The sequence below is a fragment of the Balaenoptera acutorostrata genome, chromosome 7, assembly GCF_949987535.1.
Source record: "Balaenoptera acutorostrata chromosome 7, mBalAcu1.1, whole genome shotgun sequence".
NCBI lineage: Eukaryota > Metazoa > Chordata > Mammalia > Artiodactyla > Balaenopteridae > Balaenoptera > Balaenoptera acutorostrata.
Window position 1 is genome coordinate 23,127,650 of NC_080070.1, and position 25,320 is coordinate 23,152,969.

At 49.6% G+C, this 25,320-nt stretch overlaps 1 protein-coding gene across 2 annotated transcripts in view; it reads right to left on the minus strand.

Annotated features, from left to right (window-relative positions):
- LOC103017517 (carboxypeptidase A1) overlaps positions 1 to 25,320 on the minus strand; it is a 78,147-nt gene that overhangs the window by 15,086 nt on the left and 37,741 nt on the right. Inside the window, exons 6-15 of one of the 2 annotated variants that reach the window (XM_057550493.1) lie at positions 24,344 to 24,457; positions 21,785 to 21,974; positions 20,541 to 20,622; positions 19,405 to 19,539; positions 10,760 to 10,858; positions 9,477 to 9,578; positions 8,171 to 8,272; positions 7,707 to 7,817; positions 7,152 to 7,242; positions 3,604 to 3,803 (exon numbers count right to left, since the gene is read on the minus strand). In XM_057550493.1, coding sequence (XP_057406476.1) covers positions 3,604 to 3,803; positions 7,152 to 7,242; positions 7,707 to 7,817; positions 8,171 to 8,272; positions 9,477 to 9,578; positions 10,760 to 10,858; positions 19,405 to 19,539; positions 20,541 to 20,622; positions 21,785 to 21,900 — 1,038 coding nt within the window. In that variant the 5' untranslated portion in view covers positions 21,901 to 21,974; positions 24,344 to 24,457. Of the gene's footprint in view, positions 1 to 3,603; positions 3,804 to 7,151; positions 7,243 to 7,706; positions 7,818 to 8,170; positions 8,273 to 9,476; positions 9,579 to 10,759; positions 10,859 to 19,404; positions 19,540 to 20,540; positions 20,623 to 21,784; positions 21,975 to 24,343; positions 24,458 to 25,320 lie in introns of those variants that run through there. The other variant, XM_007177157.2, reaches the window with a different exon arrangement.

Consider the following 25,320-nt stretch of genomic DNA (forward strand, 5'->3'; position numbering starts at 1 on the left):
AATAAATAAATAAATGTATTAAAAAAAAATAGTCCTACCTCTTAGAGCTGTGAGGAGGCAATGTGTTGAGTCCTTGGAACCATGCCTGGTGCACACTATGTGCCAGAAAAGAGTTTATTATTTTCACTGTTACTGGGAAGCCCAACAGCATCCAGATACTCCTGCCTCTAAGGCAATACTTCTCCAACTAGGCATTAGCATCACCTGGGTCCCATCGTCAGAGACTCTGATTCAGTAGGGCTGGGGTGGCCTGAGAATTTGCATTTCCAAAAAGCTCCCAGGTCATCCTGATGCCTGTGGTCTGCAGACCACACTGCATTTGGCTAGGGTCAAGGCAGCCCCTTGGGAATATTTTGGGGAAGGATGACTGGCTTCCCACTGCTGTAGTCACCTTCAGCCCTAATAGACAATGGCAGAGGGTAGGAGGCCCAAAGCCCCACTCCCCCTAGAAGACTTGAACGTGTTCCTCCTGGGAAGCAGGAAAGCAGGGATCAGAGATTCTCAGCCTTTAAGGGACCTCGGAATTTCTGGGGAAGATGGTAAAAAAAGCAGATTTGGGGGTCCACCCCAGAGATTCTGTTTCAGTCTGGGGGTGGAACCGAAACATCTTTATGTTAAATGACTCCCTATAGATTCTGCCACAGGCCAGGCTTGGACAAATGGTGACACGGTGGTTTTGGAGTTAGACAAACCCAAGTTCAAATCTCCCTCAACTTTCAATCTATGTGGCCTTTTGTGGCCTTTAAAACCTCTCCAAATCACGCTCTCCTTATCTGAGCTTATTAATGAGCTTATTAATACCAGTAATATCCTCCCCCTGAGGATGAAATAAAAATATTTGTGCAAAGGGCATAAAAGTTATAATCACAGACTCAGTGTGCAAAAGTATGACTTGCTTTATTTATCTAACTTAGCCCATGACCTCGGGTTTCTGTTAATAGCAGAAAACTTCAGCTTGGAAATTCTAGACCACTTCCAGCTCTAAAAAAACTCATCTTTTTTGGGAAACTCTAGCCCGAGTCAGGATTCTTTCATCCTCTGTCGCTGGCCCTTCCCCTGGAAATGATCTAGGTTCTTCAGGCGTTCATTTCCCTGACTTCTCAGGCCTCCCACATGGAACAACTGGTCCTGGGCACAGGTATGCCCAGTTGATGCCCACTGTGCCATCATGGCTGCTGGCTGCATGGCCCCTCGGCTCAGCCTACTTGCTTCTACCCTAAGCCTTCTCGCCTCTACCCTAAGCCATCTTACCCGCCAACCTTCTCATTTCTTTGCTAAGAGCTCTCAACAGCTGCATTACTGATGTGTACCCAGCCATATGGCTGCCTCTAATCACCTGTCCAGAGCCCTTGCTCAGCCACTGTTAAGCTGAGGCTCAGGCGCCATATTGGACATGGCCCATACCCAGAGTTTTGATTGCCACTGATCCCCTCTTTCCGTTAACTGGTCCAACTTCTGTCTTCTTCTACAGGTTGGGTGGAAAGGAGGACCTGTTCCTATTTTCCCCTGCTTTCTTCCCTGTCTGTAAAGCCCTGCACTCCGTGTCCTGCAGGGGCCAATTCATGGGTATCCACAATCCTTTCCTTTAGCAACAACAATTACTAAAGTCTGGGTTTTGCAAATGAAAGTCTTGCTTCCTGCCTCAGGCTTACACAAGCCCATTCAGCTCTCCAGTTGACTTCTTGTTATTGGGGGTACTTGCCTTCCCCTGAAGGCAGGGCAAACAGACCCACCCACTATCCCGGCTCCCCAGTGATGAGGGAAGGCAAAAGGTACAAGGAAGCCTGAGGATGGGGGAAGAGACCTCATTTGTATCTCAGAATCTCTCCCTGAGATAAAGTAAATGGCCTTGCCTAGACTAACTTCCCAGTGCATGACAACCATGATGATTATCGTGAGGAGGAAAAAGAGGACTTCTCTCTGGATGTGCGGTGCTTTGCTGTGCTGGCTCTGACTGGCTGCGACTCTGCTCCCAAGACCAAGGGAGCCTGTGAGAGTGCCCAGGAAGAGCGGGTCACAAACCAGTAACTTGTTCACTTTCGTTAACAGGGTGAGAGGGATCTTCTGAATGGAGGACTCTGAAATGTGCGTCTACTCCCTACCCAACATGGGAAATGAAGCAGGAAGAGGAGGAGGCTGCCTGTCTGTACCCACCCCTCGCTCAAGGTGCCAGAAACGCCACCACTGGAGATCCACTCCTTCAGGTCAAACACTGTCCCCTCCAGGCTCATCTTAAAATGTAAGTACCAAAGGGACAGCGTGTATATTAGTAGCTCCAGGGGGTGTGTTATCTGTTCTGGGCCCCGAGAACATTTCAAGAGGAGAAAAGGGAAGGGCTGCTGGTCCCCCTGTCTGCCTGGATACCTGAGGAGTGAAGAGGCATTTCCAAGGCCCCTGTCCCCTCCTCAATGCTGAGCCCAAAGGGGTGGCAGTCAGTGCCAGAAGCCACCAAGCCTCTTCAAACTTGTTTTTATTTCCTAAGGAGTCAGGGCAGGGGTGGGGAAGGGATCCATAACTTGGGTTTCAGGAGGAGCCCAGGCCTTGGGAAAGAAGACAAACCCTCTGGCTCTGCCCTCAGCAGTATTGTCAGTAGGGGTGATTAAGCGTGTGCTCCATGATGGTCCAAATGGCCATCCACGTCTCCTGGGCTGTGGGGATAATCTGGGTGGCCGGCAGCAGGAAGCCATAGTGCCCCGTGTCACGGAGCTCGAAGGTGAAGGAGTACTTGATGCCACTGTCATAGGCCCAGTCGACAGTGATCCCACTGGCCACATCTGGATACAAAAGGGCAAAGAAATGCTCCCAAAAGGAAGAACAGGGTGTGGTCACAAGGTACAGAGGCATCCTGAGAGGACAGTGGGCCCTGGGGGCCAAATTCCCACCCATTCCAGACCACACCAAGCTTCCTGGCCCAGGCCTCAACCTGGGCCATACGCTGCTCACCCAGCCCAATCTCTGCCCTGGCAAAAAGAAAGCTTTTGAGGTCACCAGACTTGGGATATTTACCCTCAAGGAACATTGCAGTAACCCAGGCATTGGAAGATAGGCACTAATTAATGCTGCAAAGAAACAGGTGCCTGTGTCTGGGTACCACCACTCACCCTTCTGTTCAAATGTGGAAATCAGCTCTGGCCCAGCCCAGCTAGATCTATGGCACAACCCTGTGGCCAACCAGGCCTGCCAGTCAGCAGAGCTTGCACCTGCCCGACCCCAGGTGGATGTGGTGCCTGAAGCAGCAACAGCCAGGGGAAGGCTCACTCACAGAGGGTGGTGCTGATGCTGCCATAAATGTACTCGATCCCATGAACCTCATACAGGGCCTGCACTGCATCCTTGGCAAGACTGTACTGCAAGATTAAATCCAGAGAGTGAGATGCCGGCGCTCCCCACACTCCCACACCCTCACCAGCTGCTGAGAAGCAGGGACTTCAGAGTCTTGGAAGTTGAATGTGTAGATGGCTCTTGTGAGAAGGAAGCACAGCACCTCCAGTTTTGAACTTGATCACATGTGAGAACAAGTCCCCCCCACCCCCCGCTCCCTACCATGGGGCCTGTTGGGAGTCTGCTGGATGCCTCCCCCAAGCCCTAAGCAGCCAATCTCACCAACTCTTCCTGGTTTGAAACAGGCTCCAGAGAGTGGCCATAGGGGTACATGAGCATCTGAGAGTAGCTGTGGATGGAGATCAGAGCCTTGATGTTCCCGTGGGACATGATGAAGTCCACAATGGCAGCCACTTCTGGCTCTGACTGAGGGGAGGGCCCATGATAAGTCTCTGAGCAGGGGTTGTTGTTAGAACCATTTCCTGGAAGTAGAATCAAAGCACCCAAAGTGTTCAAATTCCCAGGCTTGGGAAAGACACTTAGTGCTCACAAAATATACTGTACTCCTCTACATTTCCTAGCCTCTTTTGCAGTTTGGTTGAGGTCATGTGACTACTTTTGACCAATGAGAATGTGAGCAGTAATGATGTGTCACTTCTAGTTGGAGGCTAAGAGCAAGTGCGACTTCTCGACACTCTCTTCTGTCTGTGTGCTTGAAGGAAAAAATTCTAAATGGAGAAGTGTCCTGGATCCCTCTGTCACCAGTGGAAGAGAGCTGTCAAGGAGGGTCACCTACCCACATTGGACTTTGTTTGCATGAAAAATAAATTTTTATTGTGTTAAGCCACTGAGATTTGGAGGGATATTTGTTACTGCTTCATACCCTAGTCTAGTACGTCAGAGGAGTGTTGCCACACCATGACTCAGCAGCTCTGTGGCCCTGCAGGGAGCTCCCTCGGCTTGTCCTTTGGTTAAGTCCTGACTGTGGTTCCATTAGAAAGGCAGGCCTGCCTCAGCAGTTGCCAGTCGATCTCCAACCTGGCCTCCCCTATGAGCAGTGACCCCTTTGAGCTGATCCTTCTCTGCTGACCCTCCACTGCCATGGGAAAGGCTTGAGTCAGTTGAGTGCTCAGACTTTATTGTCTGCTCAAGCTTTGCCATAGCCATGGCCCAAGAACAGCATGAACTTGGAGGAAAAGAGAGACTAGATCACCACAGTTGCCCAAGGCTGGTCTGGGAACCACAGATGCAAAGAGTCTTTGAAAATTCTTCTTGGGGACCTAAGTTGGAGAGAGGGCAAAGAGCAGCTGTGCTTCTATTTTGTTCACAAATTTAATTTGTTCCCATCTCCTACTAGACTCTTTGCTCCCCATCTCTTTTCTTCCCCTTCTGTTTTCCTCCCCTCCCCAAGGGCCATGTCATGGAGGGCTAGGCTGGGCTGGCCAAGATCTGTGGGTTAGGAACACAACTGGAAAGAGCATCCCGGGTCCTGCTCTCACTCCTCCTCCCTGAAATGACTGCACAGCCCAGTCAGAGGCCAGGGATTGCCCCAACTTCTGAAGCCTCCTGAGGATGCCAGAGCACCCCTCAGGGCAGTGAGTTGGCCGGAGAGCTGGGAGGCTTGCCCCCCAGTTCAGATGCTGCTCTAGGACTGTGGCAAACAGGTCCTCCCCAAGGGTGCAGGTGAGGGCGGCGCGGTGGGAGGGATGATCTACAGATAACTCTTTACGCAGCAATTAAATTAAGGCAATAATAAAACCATAAACAAAATCTTCCCCCCTGAGTCACTAACCAGACACTCGCTATTTCTGGCCACAGGCAGGCCCAGAGGCTATTCTGTCACCTGGGAATGCATCTCTTCTTGGTCTTCGGGTCCTTGCCTAGGGCGAGGACTGACCCTGGTTAGAAGGGGATGTGCCTGCAGGAAACGAGGGGGTAGGAGCAGCCTCACAGGCTGGAGCTGGCCCAGCTAACAGTGGCCCTGTTTGTTGTGTCTGCTGGGAGCCTCTGCACCTGCTACACTTGATGAATGACAAATAGCAACAGATGAGCAGAGCGAGGGAGGCTGCAAGCTTTGTCTGCGTTTGCAGCCCACGCATGGAAAGTGGTTCCCCTGCCAACGACCAGGTGGCTTTGCCCAAATATGGAGAAACACTTCAGGCCGTTAGTTCTGGTTTGAGCTAAGCAGAATAAACTAATCTTCCCCTGACCAAATGGGAATTAGCTGTCTGCCTCTGACGTTCACAGTCAATGTCCTCTGAGCCTGCCTGTTTCACAAGTACCTGCTAATGGATTCATTAGCTATTTATTTTTCCTTCTCTAAAAATGTAATTTGTAGCAAGGGGAACTCGCTGGAAGGACATGGTAAATTATTAAAAGCAGTAATCTTTGGGTAGTGGGATTATGGGAGCTTTTTGTCCCCTCTGGGCTTTTTTTCCCACATATTTTTTTTTACATTGTGTATATGTATGTATGTATGTATATATATATATATATGTATATATATATATATATATACTGATGTTTTTTTCCTGTGGTGAAACTCAGAAAAGTTATTTTCTTTAAGAAGTAATTTGTCTTTCTTCTAGCCAGTCTGTCTCAGGGTACGTGGGCACTCCCTTCAGCCAGTTCTGAGGGGCCCACGTGGATGCCCTCTTGGGGGGCAAATGTCTGGTTATTTGGAGGTGGAAACACCTAATTTTATGTGGCTGTGTTCCCTTACACAAGCAGCTAAAACACAGCCCCAGACTCTCAGGCAACCCCCTACACTGTGGGCTGGTGGCCTCGCTCTGGATGCTTCAGAGCTGTCCTTATTTTTCAGTGAGAACAGACTCAAATCAGATTTTCAAAGCAATGGGCATCCAGATCTAGAATGTTCTATCTCGTTGGCTTGACCTCCCATCTGCAGATCTGCTTTTCAACAGCATGGCGAAGGGGTAGGAGCAGCCAACATCATGGCATCGTCTCCTGTGGAGCCAAACCCTGATCCCCCAGTATAGTGTGGGAGCAGTATCTGGGGGCCGAGGGCTGTACCCATACACCCCTCTGTTTTGGAGACTTTCCTGGTTAGACCCAGCACCCCAACCATCAAATTGCTGCATTCCCAGGGTCCACATACTCATCTCTGGGCTTTCTGGAAGCCTCAGTTTCCCCATCTAGTCCCTAAGCCCCTCGCGTGGCAAGGGAGATAATCAGGAAGAACACCAAGGGAACTCAGGAGGAAGCTGCCTACCCCTCCTTTGAACCATACAACCCTGCAGGTAAACAACAGTCCAACAGCCCAGGGTCACAAAGTAATTGGGCCAAAAATAAAAGCCAGGCTCAAGTCAGTGTTAATGATAAGGAACTAGCTTATTCTATGTTTGAACCTTTGTTCTGGCCTCCCCAGAGGGCAAAATTTGGGTCACAGCTCTCAGGGAATGAATTTGGAGGCATTTTCTTGTGGCATGCTCCATTCGAGGAAGGGCTAGAGATATTTGGGTGGGGCACCACAAATTCTGGGTTTTGAACAATGAGCAAGACTACTTTGGACCTCCTTAAGCCTTTCTCTGCCATATTTAGGATCTGACCCTTGCAGTTAGTCCCCATGCAAGGAGCTGTTTCCCATGAAGGCTTAGCATATGTATACATTTAACAGACATATGCAACCTCTCCCCATACCTCATGGCCAATCCTAGGCATGTGCCTGCCTGTCCCTGGCCATGACTCACTTGCATTAGCTAACTGCTTTGCCTCCCCAGTTAGGAGTCAACATAATCTGACTGTGTGGGAGACGTGCCAGGAACCAAGTCCTCTCTAGCCCTGCCCCCGGGTGCAGCAGACTGCAGTACCTCCAAAGCCTGACTTCCAGTTCCTGTTAAGATCCACACCAATGCAGAAGATTCCGGGTCTGCTGGACTTGTTCTTCCGCCACAAGCGGTTCTGAAAAAGCGCAGGGCAGGTGACCTCATTCACTGGGCCCATTTCTGGGTGGGAGCCTCTGACATCCTGGTCTAGGAAGGGGGGTCTGGCAGGCCAGGGAGGGGCAAAAGGAAGGAATCTCTAGGGCTGGATGGGGCTGGCATGGGGCTGGGCCAAGGCTGCAGATCAGATACTTTGTGGTTAAACCTGGGGTATTATGAGGTTAAACATGGGTATGGAGAGAGGCCCAAGCACAGCCAATCAACAGTGGCCTTCCCTGGGCAGCAAGAGGGAGGCTGAAGGGCAAGAGCTGCAGCTACAGCACCTGAGCAGACCGCCTGCCTCAGTGAGACTCTGCAAGGAGCCCCCGAGGGGCCTGCCCCTAGGGAAACTCAGCCAAGCATCCCAAAGCCACAGTGACCTTTCCTTCATTCCCCCAGAGCTGACCCCTGATCCTTGACCCCCTCCCTCTCAGGTACTCTCACCATGCTGTGGGTATAAGCAAACCCATCAGGGTTGGAGACAATCTCCATGAAGATGTCCATGGCGTTCAGTACGTCTGTCACGATGCGGTCTTTGCCATATTCATTGACAATCTGCAAGAAAGGGCAGGGTGGGGATAGAGTGAGGGACAGGAGGCCCTGCCGGGCTCTCCTCCGAAGCAGAGCAGGACATCTGTACAGCCAGTGGCTGCAGGCAGGGGTGGCATCAGTCATCAGGTTCAGCCTTGTGCAGAACCAAAGGCTTGGATTTTAAACAACTAGAAGGCAGAGGACAGCTGGGGGCTCTGTGCTGCAAAAGGCCAGAGCACATGGCAGCTGTTCCACAGGGCAGGAGCATACACAGCGCCCCGGGTTAGGAGAACCATGAATAAGTCTTCAACTGGAGGTGCCCTTAAATAGTTGAGCAGCCCCCACCCCCCAGCCCAGCCCCCATGGTCCGTGCTGACCTTCCTGGCAGTCCAGATGCCGGTGGCATGGGTGATCCACTCCCGGGAGTGGATTCCAGTGTCGATCCAGATGGCTGGGCGCTGAGAACCTCCAGTGCTGAACTGGGGAAAAGCACCAGGCCCCATACAAGTTTGAACCAAAACAGCTACAGGGCTGTCCCTAGACTGCCTGGAAGGAGGCCCCAGATGTATCCTCACTGCCTGGAGCGGCCCCATGTTCCTGAGAGGGGGGGCTGTAGGTGGAGGTACCTGTGCATGAGCCCATAGAAAGTGCACACGTGTGGGGGTGCCCTGGAGACACAGTGATGCTCTTGGAGAGCAAAGTGATCCAGCCAGAGGCACAGAATTTTCCAGGTTTGAAAGTATTTTAGAATAGTGTTTCTCAAACTTTCAAGGGCACATGAATCCTCCGGGGAGCTTAGTAAAATGCAGATTCTGATTCAGTAGATCTGGAAAGGGGTGTGAGGCTGGGAGTTTCTAACAAGCTCGCAGGAATGCTGCTGCTGCTGGTCCAAGGACCACACTGAGTAGCAAGGTCTTAGACAACATTAAAGAGGGAACACAGACAGCCCTTAAGGAAAATCAAAGCAGGCACAGGCGAAGTCAAGTCCCGAGCTAGATGAGACCACTTGACCCTTCAGAAGAGTCTCCCAGGGCATTGTTGAGGACTGCAGTGCCTGTCTTCTCTGAGAGCTGGATGTCAAATGCCCTGCGTGGTCCACGCTCCTGAGTGCCCTTTAGGGCACATACAAAGAATCATTTTCCCGTAGGCTCCACACTCTCACCCATCCTGCCTCCTTCATGGCCAAGGGCACTGCTGCTGCCAATTTTACTCGAGCTCTGTTTCCAGTGGCCCCTGTGAAGGGCTGAAAGGTGTCCTCATAGACTCAGGCCTATCTGTGGGGCTGCTTGAGCCAGATGACCTCAGTTGTTGTAAATGAAGCCTCTGGGTACTGCTCTTCCCATTGAACAGATGAAGCAACTGAGGTAACAGGAAGAATGCTGACTCACTCACACTCACATCCCAAGTCCAAGGTGATGACTACCACTCTGCAGTTCCACCTCCTTAGCAGCCCTCCTACCAGATTCCTGACCCAGACGTGCCAGGTCACTGCACTACCACCTGTCCACACCTACAAGGGTGGGTCCCTGAACACCACCATCCCAAAGCTTGTGGGTCACCTCGGGACAAGAGTGTACACATCTCTCTCCCTAAAACTCTCACCCAGCCACAACCCCCTATGAACTCAACTTATGCCAGAGGCACTCACTGTACAGTCTAGTGGTCAACACTGTTAGCTTTTACCTTCAGAACAAGAATGGACCGATTTTCAAAGCTGTGGCCAATCTGAATTTTTGAGACAATATCTGAATGCTCAGTTACAAAGTTGTCGATCCAGGTATATATCTGAAAGGAATGAAGTTTCTCAGATGGGCAGTTAAGCAGGGAGGGGGCAAACCCCAGGATCACTCTGAGTATTCTCCTTGCCCCATCCCACCCTCTTTAATGCTTTCCCACCTCCCTTGAGGATCTAAACGTATCACAAAAATGAAAGACTACCTTGGGTCTAAGGCAGGAGCTGTGGTTAGCCTGGATTCCCAGGCTCTTCCTAAGCCTTGCCTGCAAGAGCAGCATGTGCTGAGCCTACTCAGTCCCCAGGGTCAGCCTGCAAGGCTCTCTCTGGTTGGAAGTTTCTCTTACTTCCATTTTATTGGCCCCTTCAATCCATTTGACAGATCTCATAGTCCTTGCAGTGTTGTTGTTAGTCATCCTGACCCTTTTAGATTCTAAGCCTCTTGAAGGCAGGATTATTTATCTCTGACATCAATAAATACTAATGGAATATACTAATTCATTCTCTTATTCTTCCAATATATAATTAAATTAACAAATATATGAAAGAAAATGGATCCTCTATTAACGGACTTCGTGAAACGGGGAGAGTGATAATGATAATAATAGGTGGACAATATCAATAATGTCATCCTTTACATGGAAACAGGATGTGTGCCTAGAGTTTCTTTCTCGACTGGGCGTCTCTGTGCTTTTCTTGCATATTCTACCTTTATAAACAAGTCACAATCAGTCATGCCTGCCCTCGATGGCTGTAACTGTAATCATAAATTTTCTCCAGCTGAAGGAACTCTGTTTAATTCTACAAAATGGCTCTCTAACATGCCTAGCTTCCTGTCCCTCTGTGCTCTAGCACTCACAGCTGGGGTCACTTAACACAGGAATGGTCGTGCAGAGGTTAAGACCCCTGGATCCCTAGCCAGAATGTCAGATAGGACGGTGCCTCTACCTGCTCTGTTCTGGCCGGTGCTGGATCCCTGCTCTAGTGTTCCACCTCGTAGACCCATTACTCCGGTCCCACGCCTGCTGTGGACTGCACTGTTGAGCCACAGTCCCCTCTGTCTGAATCCTGGCTTCTGGACCTCCTTGAGCTGTCTACCTCCTGTCGCCCAGTGTGTGCTCTGCACTCCCCAAGCGTCAGCTCACGGTCTCCTGTAGACCCCAGAGTCCTGAGGCTGGAGACCCTGAGGGCTCAAGAGGACAACAGAGTCCAGAGCCTGACCCGGCAGACCCACCTCCTCCAGGGTGTGATACGAGGAGTAACTGAAGCTACTGGTGCTGCGCTCCAGCCGGCGGGATTTCGCCATGGCTTCTCTCTCCTCGTCCAGCAGCACCTAGGAAGGGAAGAGGAGGCTGGGCCAGGCATGTCTCTTCTGAGCCCTGCCTCAGCTGGCTGCGCAAAGACAGCATCGACATCGGAGAATGAGCCGCTGTGAGTGTGAACTGCGCAAAAGGAGGAGATGCCAGGTTGCTGGGTGATTTTTCCGCTTGGCAAGCTAGCATTCATGCCGCCATTTCCCAGATGAGCACAGGACAAGGAGTCTGGAGAACTTGGTTCTAAGTGTGCCATTGCCACTAACTTGCTGTGGAACCTTGATCTTGGTTTCCTCAGCGTGAAAATTGGGACTTGCCTTGCCCATCTCAAAAGGATAAAATGTAATAAAAGATATAAAAGTGTCTTGGAAAAGATGCTCATGGGCCACTGCCAACATTGCTTTTGTCCTCTGTGAACCCTCTGTTGAGCCAAAGCCCAAGCTGAGCTATGTACGCTGACCCCGGGGGAGCAGAGGGCTCCCCTGACCCACAGCACGCACTCTGCCCCAGGAAGTAGCCCAGACAGTCGATGTCCAAGCCATTCGAAGAGCCAGTCCAAATCATTATAATTAATGTGCCAACAGTCTGTCACTCACCATCTTAACTGCCTCTTAAACACAAGTACAGGTGAGCCAAAGCAATGTCCTTCCTGGAGTGGCAATTTGGAGTTGGCACACAGTCCTCACGTGGTACTTCCCACAGAGAGGGCAGTACAGTGCCTGGGTTGAATTGACCTCCCACATCATCCTGGGGCATTTTTCCCAGCTCGGGACTCAGTGAGGTGGGCAGGTGCCCTTCACCCTAAGCTCATACCCTTACATTGACACCCAGGGACCGAAGCACCCCAAGACTCAGCCCTGCCTGTGCAGCATGGGAGGTGCCTGGGCCCCTTTGCCACAGCGGTGCTGGGAAAGCAGAGGCCGTCAACCCAGAGTCACTGCTTTGCAGCTCTGGGTCACAAGTAAATCCTGATAATGCCTTGCTTCAGGCCAGAGTCTTTTAGTTTAACCAAGCATTTGTATACTCATCACCTCGGTTGATCTGGTTAGATGACCTGATGACAGGGAAAGAATTAACTATTCATGTTTTAGAGAAAATGCAAATTAGAGAGGTAAAGAGACTTAATAGCAAAGCTAACAAGGGGCAGAGATGAGATAAAAACCCAGATATCCTAGTTTCTAACATTATGTTCCTTAAGGCCAGCTAGCTATCAAAACTAAAAGCTAATAAGAATCTCACACACACACACACACACACGTACACGTCTATATGTGTGTGTGTGTGTACACAGAGAGAGAGAAAGAGTAAGCACACGTATAAAATATGAACAACAGGTGAAAAGTCCATCATACTATTGTAATTTAAAAGTGCTTTTAAATAATGAAAAGGCAATACCCCAAGCATAGGAAAACAACACAGTAAAATGCCAAAAAAACCCCCAAAATGCTAACATGCCTGTTAGGAGAGAAAGATTATGATTTCAAAGAATTTTTCCTTTTCTTTATTTTTGCAATTTGGCAACGTGCTCACACTACTTCAATAAGTAAAATCTTCTAAATGAATAAATAATACTAAAACAAAGGCAAAACACCCAAATGGCTAAAAATAAAGCAGCAGCCATGGCGCCTTCAGTCCCAGGGCTGGAAGAGACACCCCGCCCCGCCCCGCTGCAGCCGAGGCCACTACCAGATGACACACTCACCCCACCGCCCCTGTCAGCTTGCTCACAATCCTCAAGTTCACAGATTTTTAAACGGGAGTGGAAGTCAATGTTTGGGGCTCATTTCATTTTCTTTTTGAGCACCAACTACACGCTAGGCATTTGTAATTGCAATGCTCTCCAGCTGAACTGGCTGGGCTGGGGACGTTCCCACTTGGGCAAAGCTGGGATTGCTGGTTTAGTTAGAGATGGCTGGAGGAGCCCTGATCCTCACTGGCACAAGCACCAGCCTGGGAAGCTCTAACAAAGGAAATCTGTCTTCTTCCCAGAAAATCAACGGAAATCTCAGCAGCCTCCATGACCAATGTGTGTCCCTCACTGTGGGCCGGGCATGACCAGCTGCGGTGAGCAGCTGCAGAGCAGAGAGCAGGTCAGGCCAACGCACCCGGAGTCAGGGCCCCAGCGCCATAAAGTTAAAGGGCCCATACATCTAACTTCCTAGGGATGGAGGTGGTGAGCGAAGGTGGAGGAGAGGGAAGAAAAATTGGGAAGATAGGACCGGAGGACCCAGTTCTTTCCCCACAGCTCAGGGACACCCACAGGAAGAGAGTTCCCATAAGGCTGTCCTTTGTTCCACACGACAGCTTGGAGGCAAATGGGAAGTCGGCACCAAACTGCAAATAACTTTCCAAACACGCTCACAGCCTTGTGAATGGATATGACACCCGCTTACAAATTGGGAATGCTCAGCCCTCACAGCTGGGCCCTCGATTCCAGGAACATTAATCTACCCTGGCCTGAAAAATACGCAGATGTTTGCTCCCTTCACAGGGCTGAGGGAAGGGGATGGGAGAACTAAGAATGCAGACTTGCGGCAGGCTTGCCTAATTACAGCCCTGTCAGGCTTCTCAGAGAAAAAAAAGACTCAGAAGTAAGCCATTTGCCTCCCTGGAAGCCGTAAGCTGACAGGGAAAGTAACACCTCGGTGTAAATTAATTTATGACAGGAGCAAGGAAGGATGGGGACATTACGAACAGCACCTCCAAGATGGGGGGCTGGGGGACCGTGGGCCCCAAAGGTGAAGATGACGCCTGAGGGGAATCTGCATTCACAGCTCACTCCAACCACAGACGTAAAATGGACGAAGTTCCCAGAAACAGTGGTGGCGGGCAGGAGCTGGGCTCTAATGCCCGCTCTGTGAGGAGGGCCGTCACCTCTCCTCATGCATCCCTGGCCTCCTCTTCCAGGCCTGACGTTTGCAGTGGCAGCTGCATGGCTGGTGGCAGTTACACGCCATGCCTATGTTTGGATGGGGGGAGGAGGTACAGATCTGGGGCTGTCAGAGTGGACCCCTCAGAGTTCAAGACCGAACCGGGGCTTCCCTGCCCAAAAGGCAAAGCTAAAACGCCATACGAACAACAATGACACCGCTTGAGAAGGCAGACGGCACAAGAGTAAAGAGTCCAGGGCCTGGAGCCAGGCTGTCTCAGATTAAATCCTGATGTTGTCACTAACTTGGGCAAATTACTAAGCTCTCTGTGCCTCAGTCTCCTAAATTAGGAAATTCTCTGCACCTTCATAAAATGGGGGTCATGTTACCATGTACTTTCACACATACTTGAAGTGTTCTTGTGAGGATTAGAAGGGTGAATACATGTAAAATGCTTAGAACATTGCCTAGCATGTAGTAAATGCCAGCTATGATGACGATGACAATGACAGGACAACAACAGTAACTCTTGGGTGACTCCAGGACTCTGGTGGTGGAATAATCATTACAGGGCATGACCAGGAAATCTGGGTTCCTCCAGGGAGAAGTGGTGTCTGCAGGACTTGGACAGCAGGTGACCCCCATTAGTGGTCACTTGGGTTATTCAGGCAGCCCCTGCCCCTCCCTGGGACCAACAGAGGGGCCTAGTCCTTCTGCTGCCCCTGTCTCCCAACCCCTACCCCCAATCCTCCTCAGCCCCCTACCCCTGTGCAGCCAGACTCTGGCTCTCCCTCAGGGCCTTACCCATGATTCCTTCCTTTCCTTGCCTATTCCTGTCTTCCTCTCCTCTTTAGAGCTGCCACCCACCCCCACCCCAGCCAACACCTTTCCCACTTTTTAATCTCTTCTACTCAGCAGACCAGTGTTTGTGAAGCACACACTGGGCACTAAAGATATGGCAGCCAACAAAACAAAATTGCCTGCCCTCATGGAGCTTACAGTCTGGTAGGGGAGACAGACAATAAACAAGACAAATAAGTAAATCATATAGGATATTAGAAGGCTGTACGTGCCAAGGAGAAAAGTGAGGGCGGGAACTGGGGGAGTGTGGGAAGAGAAGGGTACAGCTCAAAATAGGGTGAAAAGTTGATACGTGAATCAAGTTTTGAAAGTAGTGCGGGAATAAGCCATGCCGATATCTGTAGAAGCAGCATTCCAGCTACAAGGACCAGCAAGTGCAAAGGCCCTGAAGTATGATCCTAGTCAAGGGCACTGAAGCAGGAATAGGTCAGGCAAGCTGGAGGAACATCAAGCAGGTTCCAGTGCCTGGAGCAGAGTGAGCAAGGGGAGACTGGACAGTGACGTGGGGTGGGGCTTGGATCATGCAGAGCCTTACAGCAGTCTTAAGGACTTTGGGTTTTACTCTGAATGAGGTGGGGAGACACCGAGGGTTTTAAGCAGATGAGTGACATAATAGGACTTGCATATTTTTAAAGGTCACCTCTGCTGTTTTGAGGCTAGGCAATAAGGAGGCAAGGGTGGAATCAGGGAGAACAGTTAGGAAACTACCAGAATAATCCAGGTGAAGGCTGACGGGGTGTCGACCCGTAGTGATAGAATAGGATGTGGTAAGATATATTTTGAAGGGAGAGCTGATAGGATTTGCTAATGGACTGTCTGTGGGATGTGAGAAAAGAGTCAAGGATGACTCCAGGTTTCTTGTCTGAGTGACGGGAGGATGGCACTGCCATTTCCTGAGTTGGGGAAGGCTATGGAGGAGCAGGCCAGGGAGTGGCCAGGGGAGCTAGGTTTGTACCTGTGAAGTTTGCTGTGCCCATTAGACACCTAGGTGGAAATGCCAAGTAGATGGTCAGATACGTCAGTCTGGAGTTCAGGTCAGATATATAAGTCTGGCTGGAGCTATAAAAATGGGAGTATTCAGGAGGTTGAAGGTATTCAATGCCATGATCCTGGATGAGGGGATAGAGGAGAGGCCGAAGGACAGAGCTGGGAAACAGGGAAACAACATGCAAAGGAGCAGCCAGTAAGATGGGACAACCCAGGAGAGTGTAGTGTCATGGAAGTCAGAAGGAGAGACATGTTCCAGAGAGGAGAGAGTGACCAGTCAGGCTGAAAGATGAAAGAACAGGACACTGCACACTCAGAGCTGACTGCTGAGTTGGACCTAGGAGCTGTGTGTGACATTGTCAAGGGCAGTTGAGGTGAAGCAAGGGGTGGACAGTCCACCCGAGGAGAGGGATGGAGATGGTAAGTACAGTCAATATTTCCAGGAGTTTTGCTCTATGAGGAAGAGGAGAAATGGGGTGATAGCTGGAAGTGGGGGAAAGGATCAAGAGAGGACCTTTTTAAGATGAGAGAAATAACTCTATATTTGTATGCTAATGGGAATGATCCAGGAGAGAGGGGAAAATTGGTGAAGTTTTATTTACACTAAATTGTATTTTGCTCTAGAGCGTGCTCGGAGCATGGGTGATTTTTGTTTTCTCCTTTGTGCTTTCCCCTATTTTCCAAATTATCTACCATGAATATTTATTAATTTTGTAATCAGAAAAAAGCCATTAAAATCCACAGAGCTGATTGCTCAAGTGAAGCTTTGCCATGGTGACTCATCCCAGGGGGGAAAAAAAAAAAAAAACCCAAAGGGCTGAAAAGAATGAGGAGGTGAAGAAAAATTAAATGCAAATACAACGCACGCACTCGGAATCAGATAATTTCTTCCCTGGCCCACTGCAATTTCCACACCACCCTCCTGTCTGTCAGTCTCTCCCTGTTCCTGTCCCCAACTCAACATTGTCAACATTGTCACTGTCAGAGAGATTTTTCTTAAAATGCAAATCTGATCATGTCAGAGCCCTCCGATGGCTCCCCCATGGTTTTCGGGATTTTATCTTGACTTGTTCACCTGGTGGAGGATGCCCTTTGTGCTCTGGTCTGGCCTCAGTGCCAATCACAGGCCCCTTCCCCTCCCCGGCCCCCCCTCTGCTGCTCTTCAGCCACACCGTAATTACCGCCTTCTCGGAGCCTCAGAGCGACGTGCAGCGCCTCTTGTACTCGCTCCCATAGCAACCTGCTCCACTCTATCAGCGCATCATCCCCTCCATTGTCATCACTGATTTACTCCCCTCAACTCCCCCATCCCCACAGCACTCAAGCGCCCCTGGATCCAGTGACTACATTTTTTTATCTTTGTTTTTCCAGTGCCTTGCCCAATACCCAGCACACAGTAGGTGTCTCTGTATCTGTGGGTGGAATGAATAAGCTCATCTCAAGCATCCCTCTGATCACAAGGCAGGAGTGGCAGCGGGGCACCTCCCTTCCTCAAAAGTCTCCAGCGCCTCTGGCCAAAGTAAAAGCTGGCACCAAGTTTTTTCACACTTTCTCTCAGCCTGGTACTAACAAGCAAGCATACTCTCTCCTCTTCCCTCTCCTTCTCATGTCCATTAAGTCAACTGACATTTACTAAGCCCCCCGCCTAAGTGGCAGGCCCTCTGGTAGGTGCTGGGATATAAAGATAGATAAGGCAAATGATTCTGCACCTTGAGGGGCTCAGGGGAGGGGGCTCTGGAGACACAGACCAGCATATTAGTCAGGTCTCTCTCCGGGCATGCTCCTCCTGAACCTGCCAATAGAGCGATTCATTCATTCAGCACACAGTGGCTGAGGGCCCACCATGCGGGAGACGCTATGCCAGACACTGGGGTGAGGCGATCCATAAGACAGAAAGCAATCAGGTCTGTGCGTCGATAACTAAAACATGAGACTGGAGGCCAACAACCTGAGTGGTGCAAAGCCCTTCCCTCCTGTTAGCGCCTCTGAGCTTCCCTCCTCCTCGACACCTTCCCCCATCACCACCACACATCAACTCCACACAGCAGCCTCCTCCCAGCCCCAGCTCCCTGGGAGCCAAAATGTGATCTCAAGTATAACAATCAGAGCTTGATGCGTTGCAGACAGAGCAAGGTGTTGGTGAAAATCCTGCCAGACTGGGTTAAGGCCCCGAGTTGAGGGCATTTTACTGAGAGGGCGTGAAAAGCTCCCCGTTCCCCGCCGGCGAAGGGAATCCAGGGCTGGGGATGACAGGAGAGGACAGTTCCAGAGGAGCTGGTGAAGGGGGGGAGACTCACAGGTGCCTCTGGGTCCATTCCTGATATGCAGAAATCAACAGAAAATTTTCAGAGACCTCTTCATATCTGTTTGCCAAATGCTGCAGGGTCTCCAGGGCAGGGCAGAAGCAGGGAAATGCAAACTTCAAAATGCAGGCAAGGGGGAAAAATGAGAATTGGGCACTAAGTCTTTTGATGTGGTAGCCTCTCTTGTCTGTGGGAGTTTCCCCATTTTTGTTTGTGGGGGATTTAATTAGGGAAATGTTGAGCGGGAAACAGATGTGCCTGAGGAGGAAGAAAGGTCTTTGAATGGACCGCAGCGCCCCAGCCCCGTGCTTACATGGGAAGGAATGCACCTAATGGCATGTGGTGTCAAGTGTGTGCGCTCTGGGGACTGTGTATTCCCACACGCAGAGCCCTCAGAGGAGATTAGCTGCAGCACAATGTGGCTGGGCAGGAATCTACGTGGATACAAATCCACAGGTACACGACAGCATCTGCGGAGGGGTGCAGCCAGAGAGGTCTAACCCAGTGATGCCCGAAAGAATCGTTTTAGGAAAGAGACTCCTTGGGATATCCTTGCAGACAGAACAATTAAAACAGAATTTCATGACATTCAGAAAAGACGCTGTAAGGTGCAGCAACAAGTGAGGGTGGGGAGATGGGGTGCCTGGGATGAAGTCTCCCTTCGCCCTCCCCAAGGGCAGGCCTGCAGCTGCTTCTCCCAAAGCTGTTCCTCTGGCAGAATCCTGCCTGGGAGAGGCGCCCAGTACTGAGAGTCCTGCAGTGGAGGTGGGGGGAAGGAAACCACAGCAGGGCTCACACTCGGCTTCTCTCACCTCTTCCTGCCTCTCTGGAGTGAAGGAATCCCCTGCTATCAAATGGCTGAGACACAACAGACACAGGAGGGAGCAGTCAGAAGAGCAAAAGGAGCCATCAGAAGAGCTGCCTCCCTCCCCACGGTGCCCAGAAAAGACCTGAGCTATTTCCTCCTGTCTCCCTTCTCCCCCGTCTCCTCCTTTGCCATGAACTACAAATTCCTCCATAAGAAGACACCACAAGTAATCTTAAAAACACAACAAACTAGTGAATCTAACAAAAGAGAAGCAGACTCACAGGTATAGAGAACCAACTAGTGGTTAACAGTGGGGGGAGGAGGGGCAATATAGGGGTTGGGGAGTGGGAGGTACAAACTATTGGGTGTAAGACAGGCTCAAGGATGTATTGTACAACACAAGGAATAGAGCCAATATTTTGTTATAACTGAAAATGGAAAGTAACCTTTAAAACTATATAAAAAAATTTTTTTTAATTTTAATTAAAAATAAAAGAGGACTCCACAAGCTACCCTGCCATTACCATACTATGACTTATGAACTCTGTCTTAGATTTAAATTTTCCTTGAGAAGTGTGAGGTTTCATTCCTTCCATGGTAGGTTCACAAAAATGCAGATGAAACTCCAGAAAGAAAACATCCATTTTAGCCCTGGATGTTCTTTCTCCATGTTGGGCCCAAACCAAAACAGGATATGAAGGTGAGACTCCAGCCGCAGCGCTGGGGCAGGACCTCACCTGGATGTCCTTTATCATGATGCTGTACGCAAGGCCATGAGACTCCAGGTAAGCTTTGATGTCCTTCAGTGCAGAGAAAGGAACCCTCATATCCACAGGAAGGCTGGGCCTGTCTGGGCCACGCCAGAAGTCCACCTTGATCACAAAGGAGAGAAAAACGGGCAGGTTTATCACACAATCCTGTAGGCACCCTGGAGGGCCAGATGTTCTTCTCTTATACAGTTGAAAGGGCCCCAGTTCCAAAATGAAACCCCTAAGGCCGAGCAGCAAGACAGGGACAAACAAAATCCCTAAGTCACTGAGTTTCCTTCCCTGATGCTAAGCACCTCATCTCCCAGCCTCACTCACACAATGTAATTTCGCCTGGATCCAAAGAGCCCAAAATAATCTCTAAAGGTGAGACGGCCCATCACCTGGGACATTAACATGGACAAGAATCCTGGTGAGAAGAGGGAGACGTCACTGCCCCTAAACCCCGAAGGGGTAGGAGAGGCCTGATCTGGATCCCTGTGCCATCCGACTGCCAGGTCTATTTTTCAGTTTGTAAAATGGAGAGAATTATTATAAAGTTTTCTGAGTCCTGGTTGATAAGGGCACTCAAACGAATAGGAACGTGGGCTTTGGGCCACATCCAGAAATATCAGGTTGTTTCAACAGCCCTCAAACAAAACCCTTCTATTATTGAAGAAAATGTTTTGCTTTGTGGAATACTTGCTGAGGACAAAGGTTCTCAGAAACCAATGCTCAGGCTGACAGGGACGAACCCAAATAAAACACAGGTTTGCCAAGCTAAGCCATTCCAATTGGGAAACAGATGTGTCCAGTCTGCATGCTGCATGGCATACCACCCAGAGATACATGTACCTCTCGTGTGGCTTCAGGACATTCCAGCCATTTTCCGAGCAGCCCCGCTACAGGACAGAGGGCAAAGCCAAGAAGGGCCACCCAACCTTCCAGGTGAGTGTTCCCAACCTCTTCTGAAGAGGAGCCACGTTTGATTTTTCCACAGTGCTGTGATCTTTGGCAGATACACCCAGAGGGCAGGTTTGGGGTGGGGGAAGCAGGACATGGAGCCAAAGGTGCAGGCCGCTGTGAGGGAGGAGAGAACTCGTCCCCAAGCCCTGTGGAGTCCTCACCTTCTGGGGCTTCAGGCCCTCCAGATCCCTGAGAAGTGAAAGCTGCTTCTCATTTTTAGCCAGGACTCGAAGAACCTGGTCACTGGAAAGACACAGAGAGGGTGGAGGGAGCTGCTCAGAGGGATTCCTGGAAGACTGTGCTGCTTGGAAGAGACAGAGTGGAAAAGAGGCCAGGCTGCGGGGACCTGGCAGGACAGCTGGGAGGCTAGAGGACCCCTGAGCAGAAGGACTTGTAGCCCTGGGAAGCACGGAAGCCCTTTAGCCCAGGACCAGTGGTCTCTCCAGCCCCAAGGACAGACCACCCAGGGGACTAAATTAAAAAAAGCCTGTCAGTGCCGCTGATGAGCCCAATGCTGAGACACGGGAAACAGGATGGGAAAGGAATGTGGGGGATGGAGGAGGGAAGGAGAACAAAAGGAATAAAGGACAGAAAGGAATAGATACAGGGAGTCGGGGGCACCAATGGTGGCCCCATGTGCTCTTCATACAAGGGCCCAAGGCCATGTCTGCCCCAACCCCGTGCCCTCTCCTGCCTTCTCCCAAGAGCCGCAGGACATGGAAGAGGTCAATCTCAAACCACCTCAGAGGGGGAAGCTGAGCTCCTTCCCGTCCCTCTGGAGGGGTGGGGAGGTCATATAACTGAGCAGCCTGCAGTGTGACCTCTGGGGTCTGAGCCTGGGATAGCGATGACTCCCTCCCTGACCGGCTCTGATACCCTGGATGAGGAACCCCCTCTCTAAGCTTGTGTCTCCTCTTCTCTACTATGGAGATACTATGGAGGGGTTACCTTGCGGGATCTTTGGGGAGCTGAGAAATCATGTCTGTAGAGGGTATATAATACTCATACTTATTTTTACTCAAAGGAAGACAATACCACACCCATACGTTAGGAGTACATAGTCTTTGGGGGGTTATAACTCTTTTAAGAATCGGAGAAAAGTTACAAACACTTCCTCCAGAAAAAAAGTAGATACACAAAAAATTTTACATATGATTTCAGGGGATTCTTGGAGCCCTGAAAGCTTACCCTTGGAGCCCAGACTAAGAACTCTAGGTTGGGGGAGCGACAATAATACAGCTGCGTGTCTTGCCCTCGCACATGAAACTGAGAGGTGACGGAGTTGGAAGCGGGTTCAGGATGGGAACTGAAATCCTGAATCCCTTCACCTTGATCAGGTCCCGCTGGGCCACCCGGTCACCTGGTTCCCAGCAATCCTCCCTCCCACTAAGGAGCAGCCACTCACCCTGTGAAATTCATTTGGCCCAAAGCTGCTGCCAGGATAAAGCTGCAGACCAGAAGCGTCTGCCTGTCCACAGGGGACAGCGCTCGGCCCGCACTTCCTCCGGGGAAGCCCTGCATGCTTCTTCCTCCAGGCGAACTTCAGGGGTTCTCCTCGTGCACGGGCATGGTCCGGCCTCAGGACAGCAGAGCACCTAAAGGCCGACAGGCCAGACCCGAGAATGTGCGTTAGGCTCTCTCTGGGGAGACCGTGCGTGGGATTCCCACACGCCAGGTCTTGGAGAGCTGGGGCGCCCCTCCCCACTTCTAGGTGAGTCTTCTCCTGAGAAGGGGAGGAGGGGAGGGAAAGAGGAAGACAAGGCCTTTAGCTGTTTTCCTCCCCAGAGGTTTGCTGGGCCAGCCTCTCGTGAACATCGAATCCTCCATCTCCAGAGAAAGATGAGAGAAGCCAGAGGCCCAAGAAAACCACTCCTTTCCTCCCTCTTCCTACTCTTTTCTCTGTGCTCCTTCTCCCTCCCCATCCACTCACACGTATCCTCCTTGCACATAAGGATGTGGACACCATTGAAACAATGCCGTGTTTAGACACAGAGCCGGGTGCTCACTTCCTGTCTAAAAGGTCTGGGGCAATTGACCTCATCTCTCTAAGTCTCAATTTACTCATCAGCCAAATGGGGTTAATAAAATCTCTCCTCCCTACTTCACAGGATTTTTGGGGGGTATTAGATGAGACAACTTGGGTGAATTGGCTTGGCAAAGCCTGCAAAATATAACGTCATTATCTCAAAGCATTTAGCTCTTAGTCACAGCTGCATCTTAGCTCAGGACTCCAGTCGCAGTGGAGAGAAGGGGAGAGAAGAAAATAGAAAGGGGAACAAAGGAAATGTCTATTCTATGAGAAGGAATTCAGTGAAGAGTCCCTTTTCTCTATCTTCAGGTGGTCACCATTATGCCAGGATAGGTAGTGCATTTTCTGCTATACATGAAGGTCACTGCAGTCATTATTATAGTTCTCAACAGAGAGCAGAGTCAATTTCTCAGTGCTGCTGAAGCCCCACACAGCCCCCTTTACAGTGTGGGAACAGTAGGAATAAAGCAGAGGCCAGCACACAAAGCAGTCATATTAGAAGGAGAAAGTGAAAGATGATGCCTGAATGGTAAATGATGAATCTAACAGAAAATCTGCAGGAGGTGGAGGAGAGGCAGAGACTAAATCCAACAAAGTTGTTCAGCAGAGGACATCAACAAAAGGCCACTTAACTGTCACTGGCGATTCTCAGAAGCACCCCCCTCCCCATCCATGCTTTCCCAGAATGGCCAATTAACTGGCCATGTGTACAGAGAGGGGAGCTCTTTTATTGAGAGAATGCCCTGCTCCCACACCCCGCTGGACCTACTCCATTATCTCGTAGTTCAGCTGTTCAGACGTGCCAAACTCTCCTAGAACCCTGGCTTTGGGAACTCTCAGACTGAACCATTAGCAAAGGGTTTAAGGACCTAGAAAAGAAAGCAATTAGGCTTTCTACCCAAGTAACATTCAGCTTCAGTTAGAAATAGGAATAAAAGAATGTATTAGTAAACAATAGCTCAGGAATTTAAAAGAAAGAAAAGTGAGATGGTGCTAGTCACCCAAAGTACCCAGCATCTTCTTGTTCAAAAGCACCATTATAAGTCACTAATAATAAGACAATCCTTGCACTTGGTTTAGGGGTGGGGAGAGAGAGAAAGAAAAACTGAGAGCAAGAGCAAAAGAGAGACAGAGGAGCAGTTAAGAATTCTTGAGAATTCTAAGGCAGCACTTCCAGTAGAACTTTCTGTGATAATGGAAATGTTCTATGTCTACAGTATCCAATAGGATAGCCACCAGTGGCTAGTGTGAGTGAGGAATTTTTAACTTTAATTAATTTTAGTTAATTTTAATAATTTAAATGGCCACATGTGGCTAATGACTGCCGTATTAGACAGCATAGTTCTGTGGGAATTCACCAGCCCTGTCTCCAAGGCTGGATCTGAAGCAGAGACACACAGCTGTGTTTGATCTAATACCTAATATTGGCTTCTCACTCAAAATTAATTACTCATCAATTAATTTTATTTTTAGACATTAAAATATCTAATTAAGTAGACATTATTTACTCAATAAATGTTTACTGAATACCTACTATGGGCCAAGCACTTGCTAAGGTGTGGGAAAAAAACAGAGCGATACAGACGTAGCCCTTAGATTTCTAATGGGGTAAGTAGACAATTAAGTTAAAGAGCATACAAATAAGTGTGAAAATATAGCTGATGTATGTGCTCCAAGGGGAAGGTACAACATGCCAGGAGGATGGGTAACATGGACTCCATGTAGACTGAAGAGGCAGGGAGAGTTAACCTAAAGAAGTTGTTAGAAGGACTTTCATCTCCTGCAGGTGAGTGGGCAATCCTGCCCAAATGAAATAACTAAAATGCTAGATGAAATATTTTTAATAACAACTTTTCTTAACACCTCACTGGGCTGGCATGAAAGTAAGAATCTACAGATCCCATAAAGGAGTAAAAGAAGTAAAAGCAAACTTACCTGAGAGGTAAGCAAACATGTCCCCTGAAGAGTAGACAGAGGTCTCTCAACCCTAGAGTTCTTGATCTTCCTCCTCAAAGAATATACCTTGTATCTAGGATCATTTTCCTCCTGCTTGAAGTATATATTTACATTCTTTCTTTAGTGAAGCTCTCTGTTTTTATTTGTTTGAAAATTCTTTATTTGCTTCTTTTTTTTTTAGTATTTATTTATTTATTTGGCTGTGCCAGGTCTTAGTTGCAGCATGCAGGGTCTTCCTTTTTTTTTTAGTTGCAGCATGCGGTATCTAGTTCCCTGACCAGGGATCGAACCTGGGCCCCCTGCATTGGGAGCACGGAGTCTTAACCACTGGACCACCAGGGAAGTCCCTATTTGCTTTCATTCTTGAAAGAGTCTCACTGGTTATAAATTCTAGGTTGATTATTGTTTTTCTCTCAGCACATCGAAAACATTATCACTTTTGCTGTTAAAAGGTAATCATTTAGACACATGTATAATGTGTCTAAGTATAAATTTCTTTTGGTTTATCCTGCTTGAGATTGGATTACTGTACCTGGGGATAGCTCTCTCTCCACTATTTTCACAAATTTCTCAGTCATTATACTTTTTTTTTGGCTGCGTTGGGTCTTTGTTGCTGTGCACGGGCTTTCTCCAGTTGTGGCGAGTGGCAGCTACTTTTCATTGCCGTGCACGGGCTTCTCCTTGCGGTGGCTTCTCTTGTTGCGGAGCCTGGGCTCTAGGTGCACAGGCTTCAGTAGTTGTGGCACGCGGGCTCAGTAGTTGTGACTCATGGGTTCTAGAGTGCAGGCTCAGTAGTTGTGGCACAAGGGCTTAGTTGCTCTGTGGCATGTGGGATCTTCCCGGACCAGGGCTTGAACCCATGTCCCTTGCATTGGCAGGTGGATTCTTAACCACTGTGCCACCAGGGAAGCCCCCATTATACTTTTTAACGTTGGCTTTTTTCCAATCTCTTTATT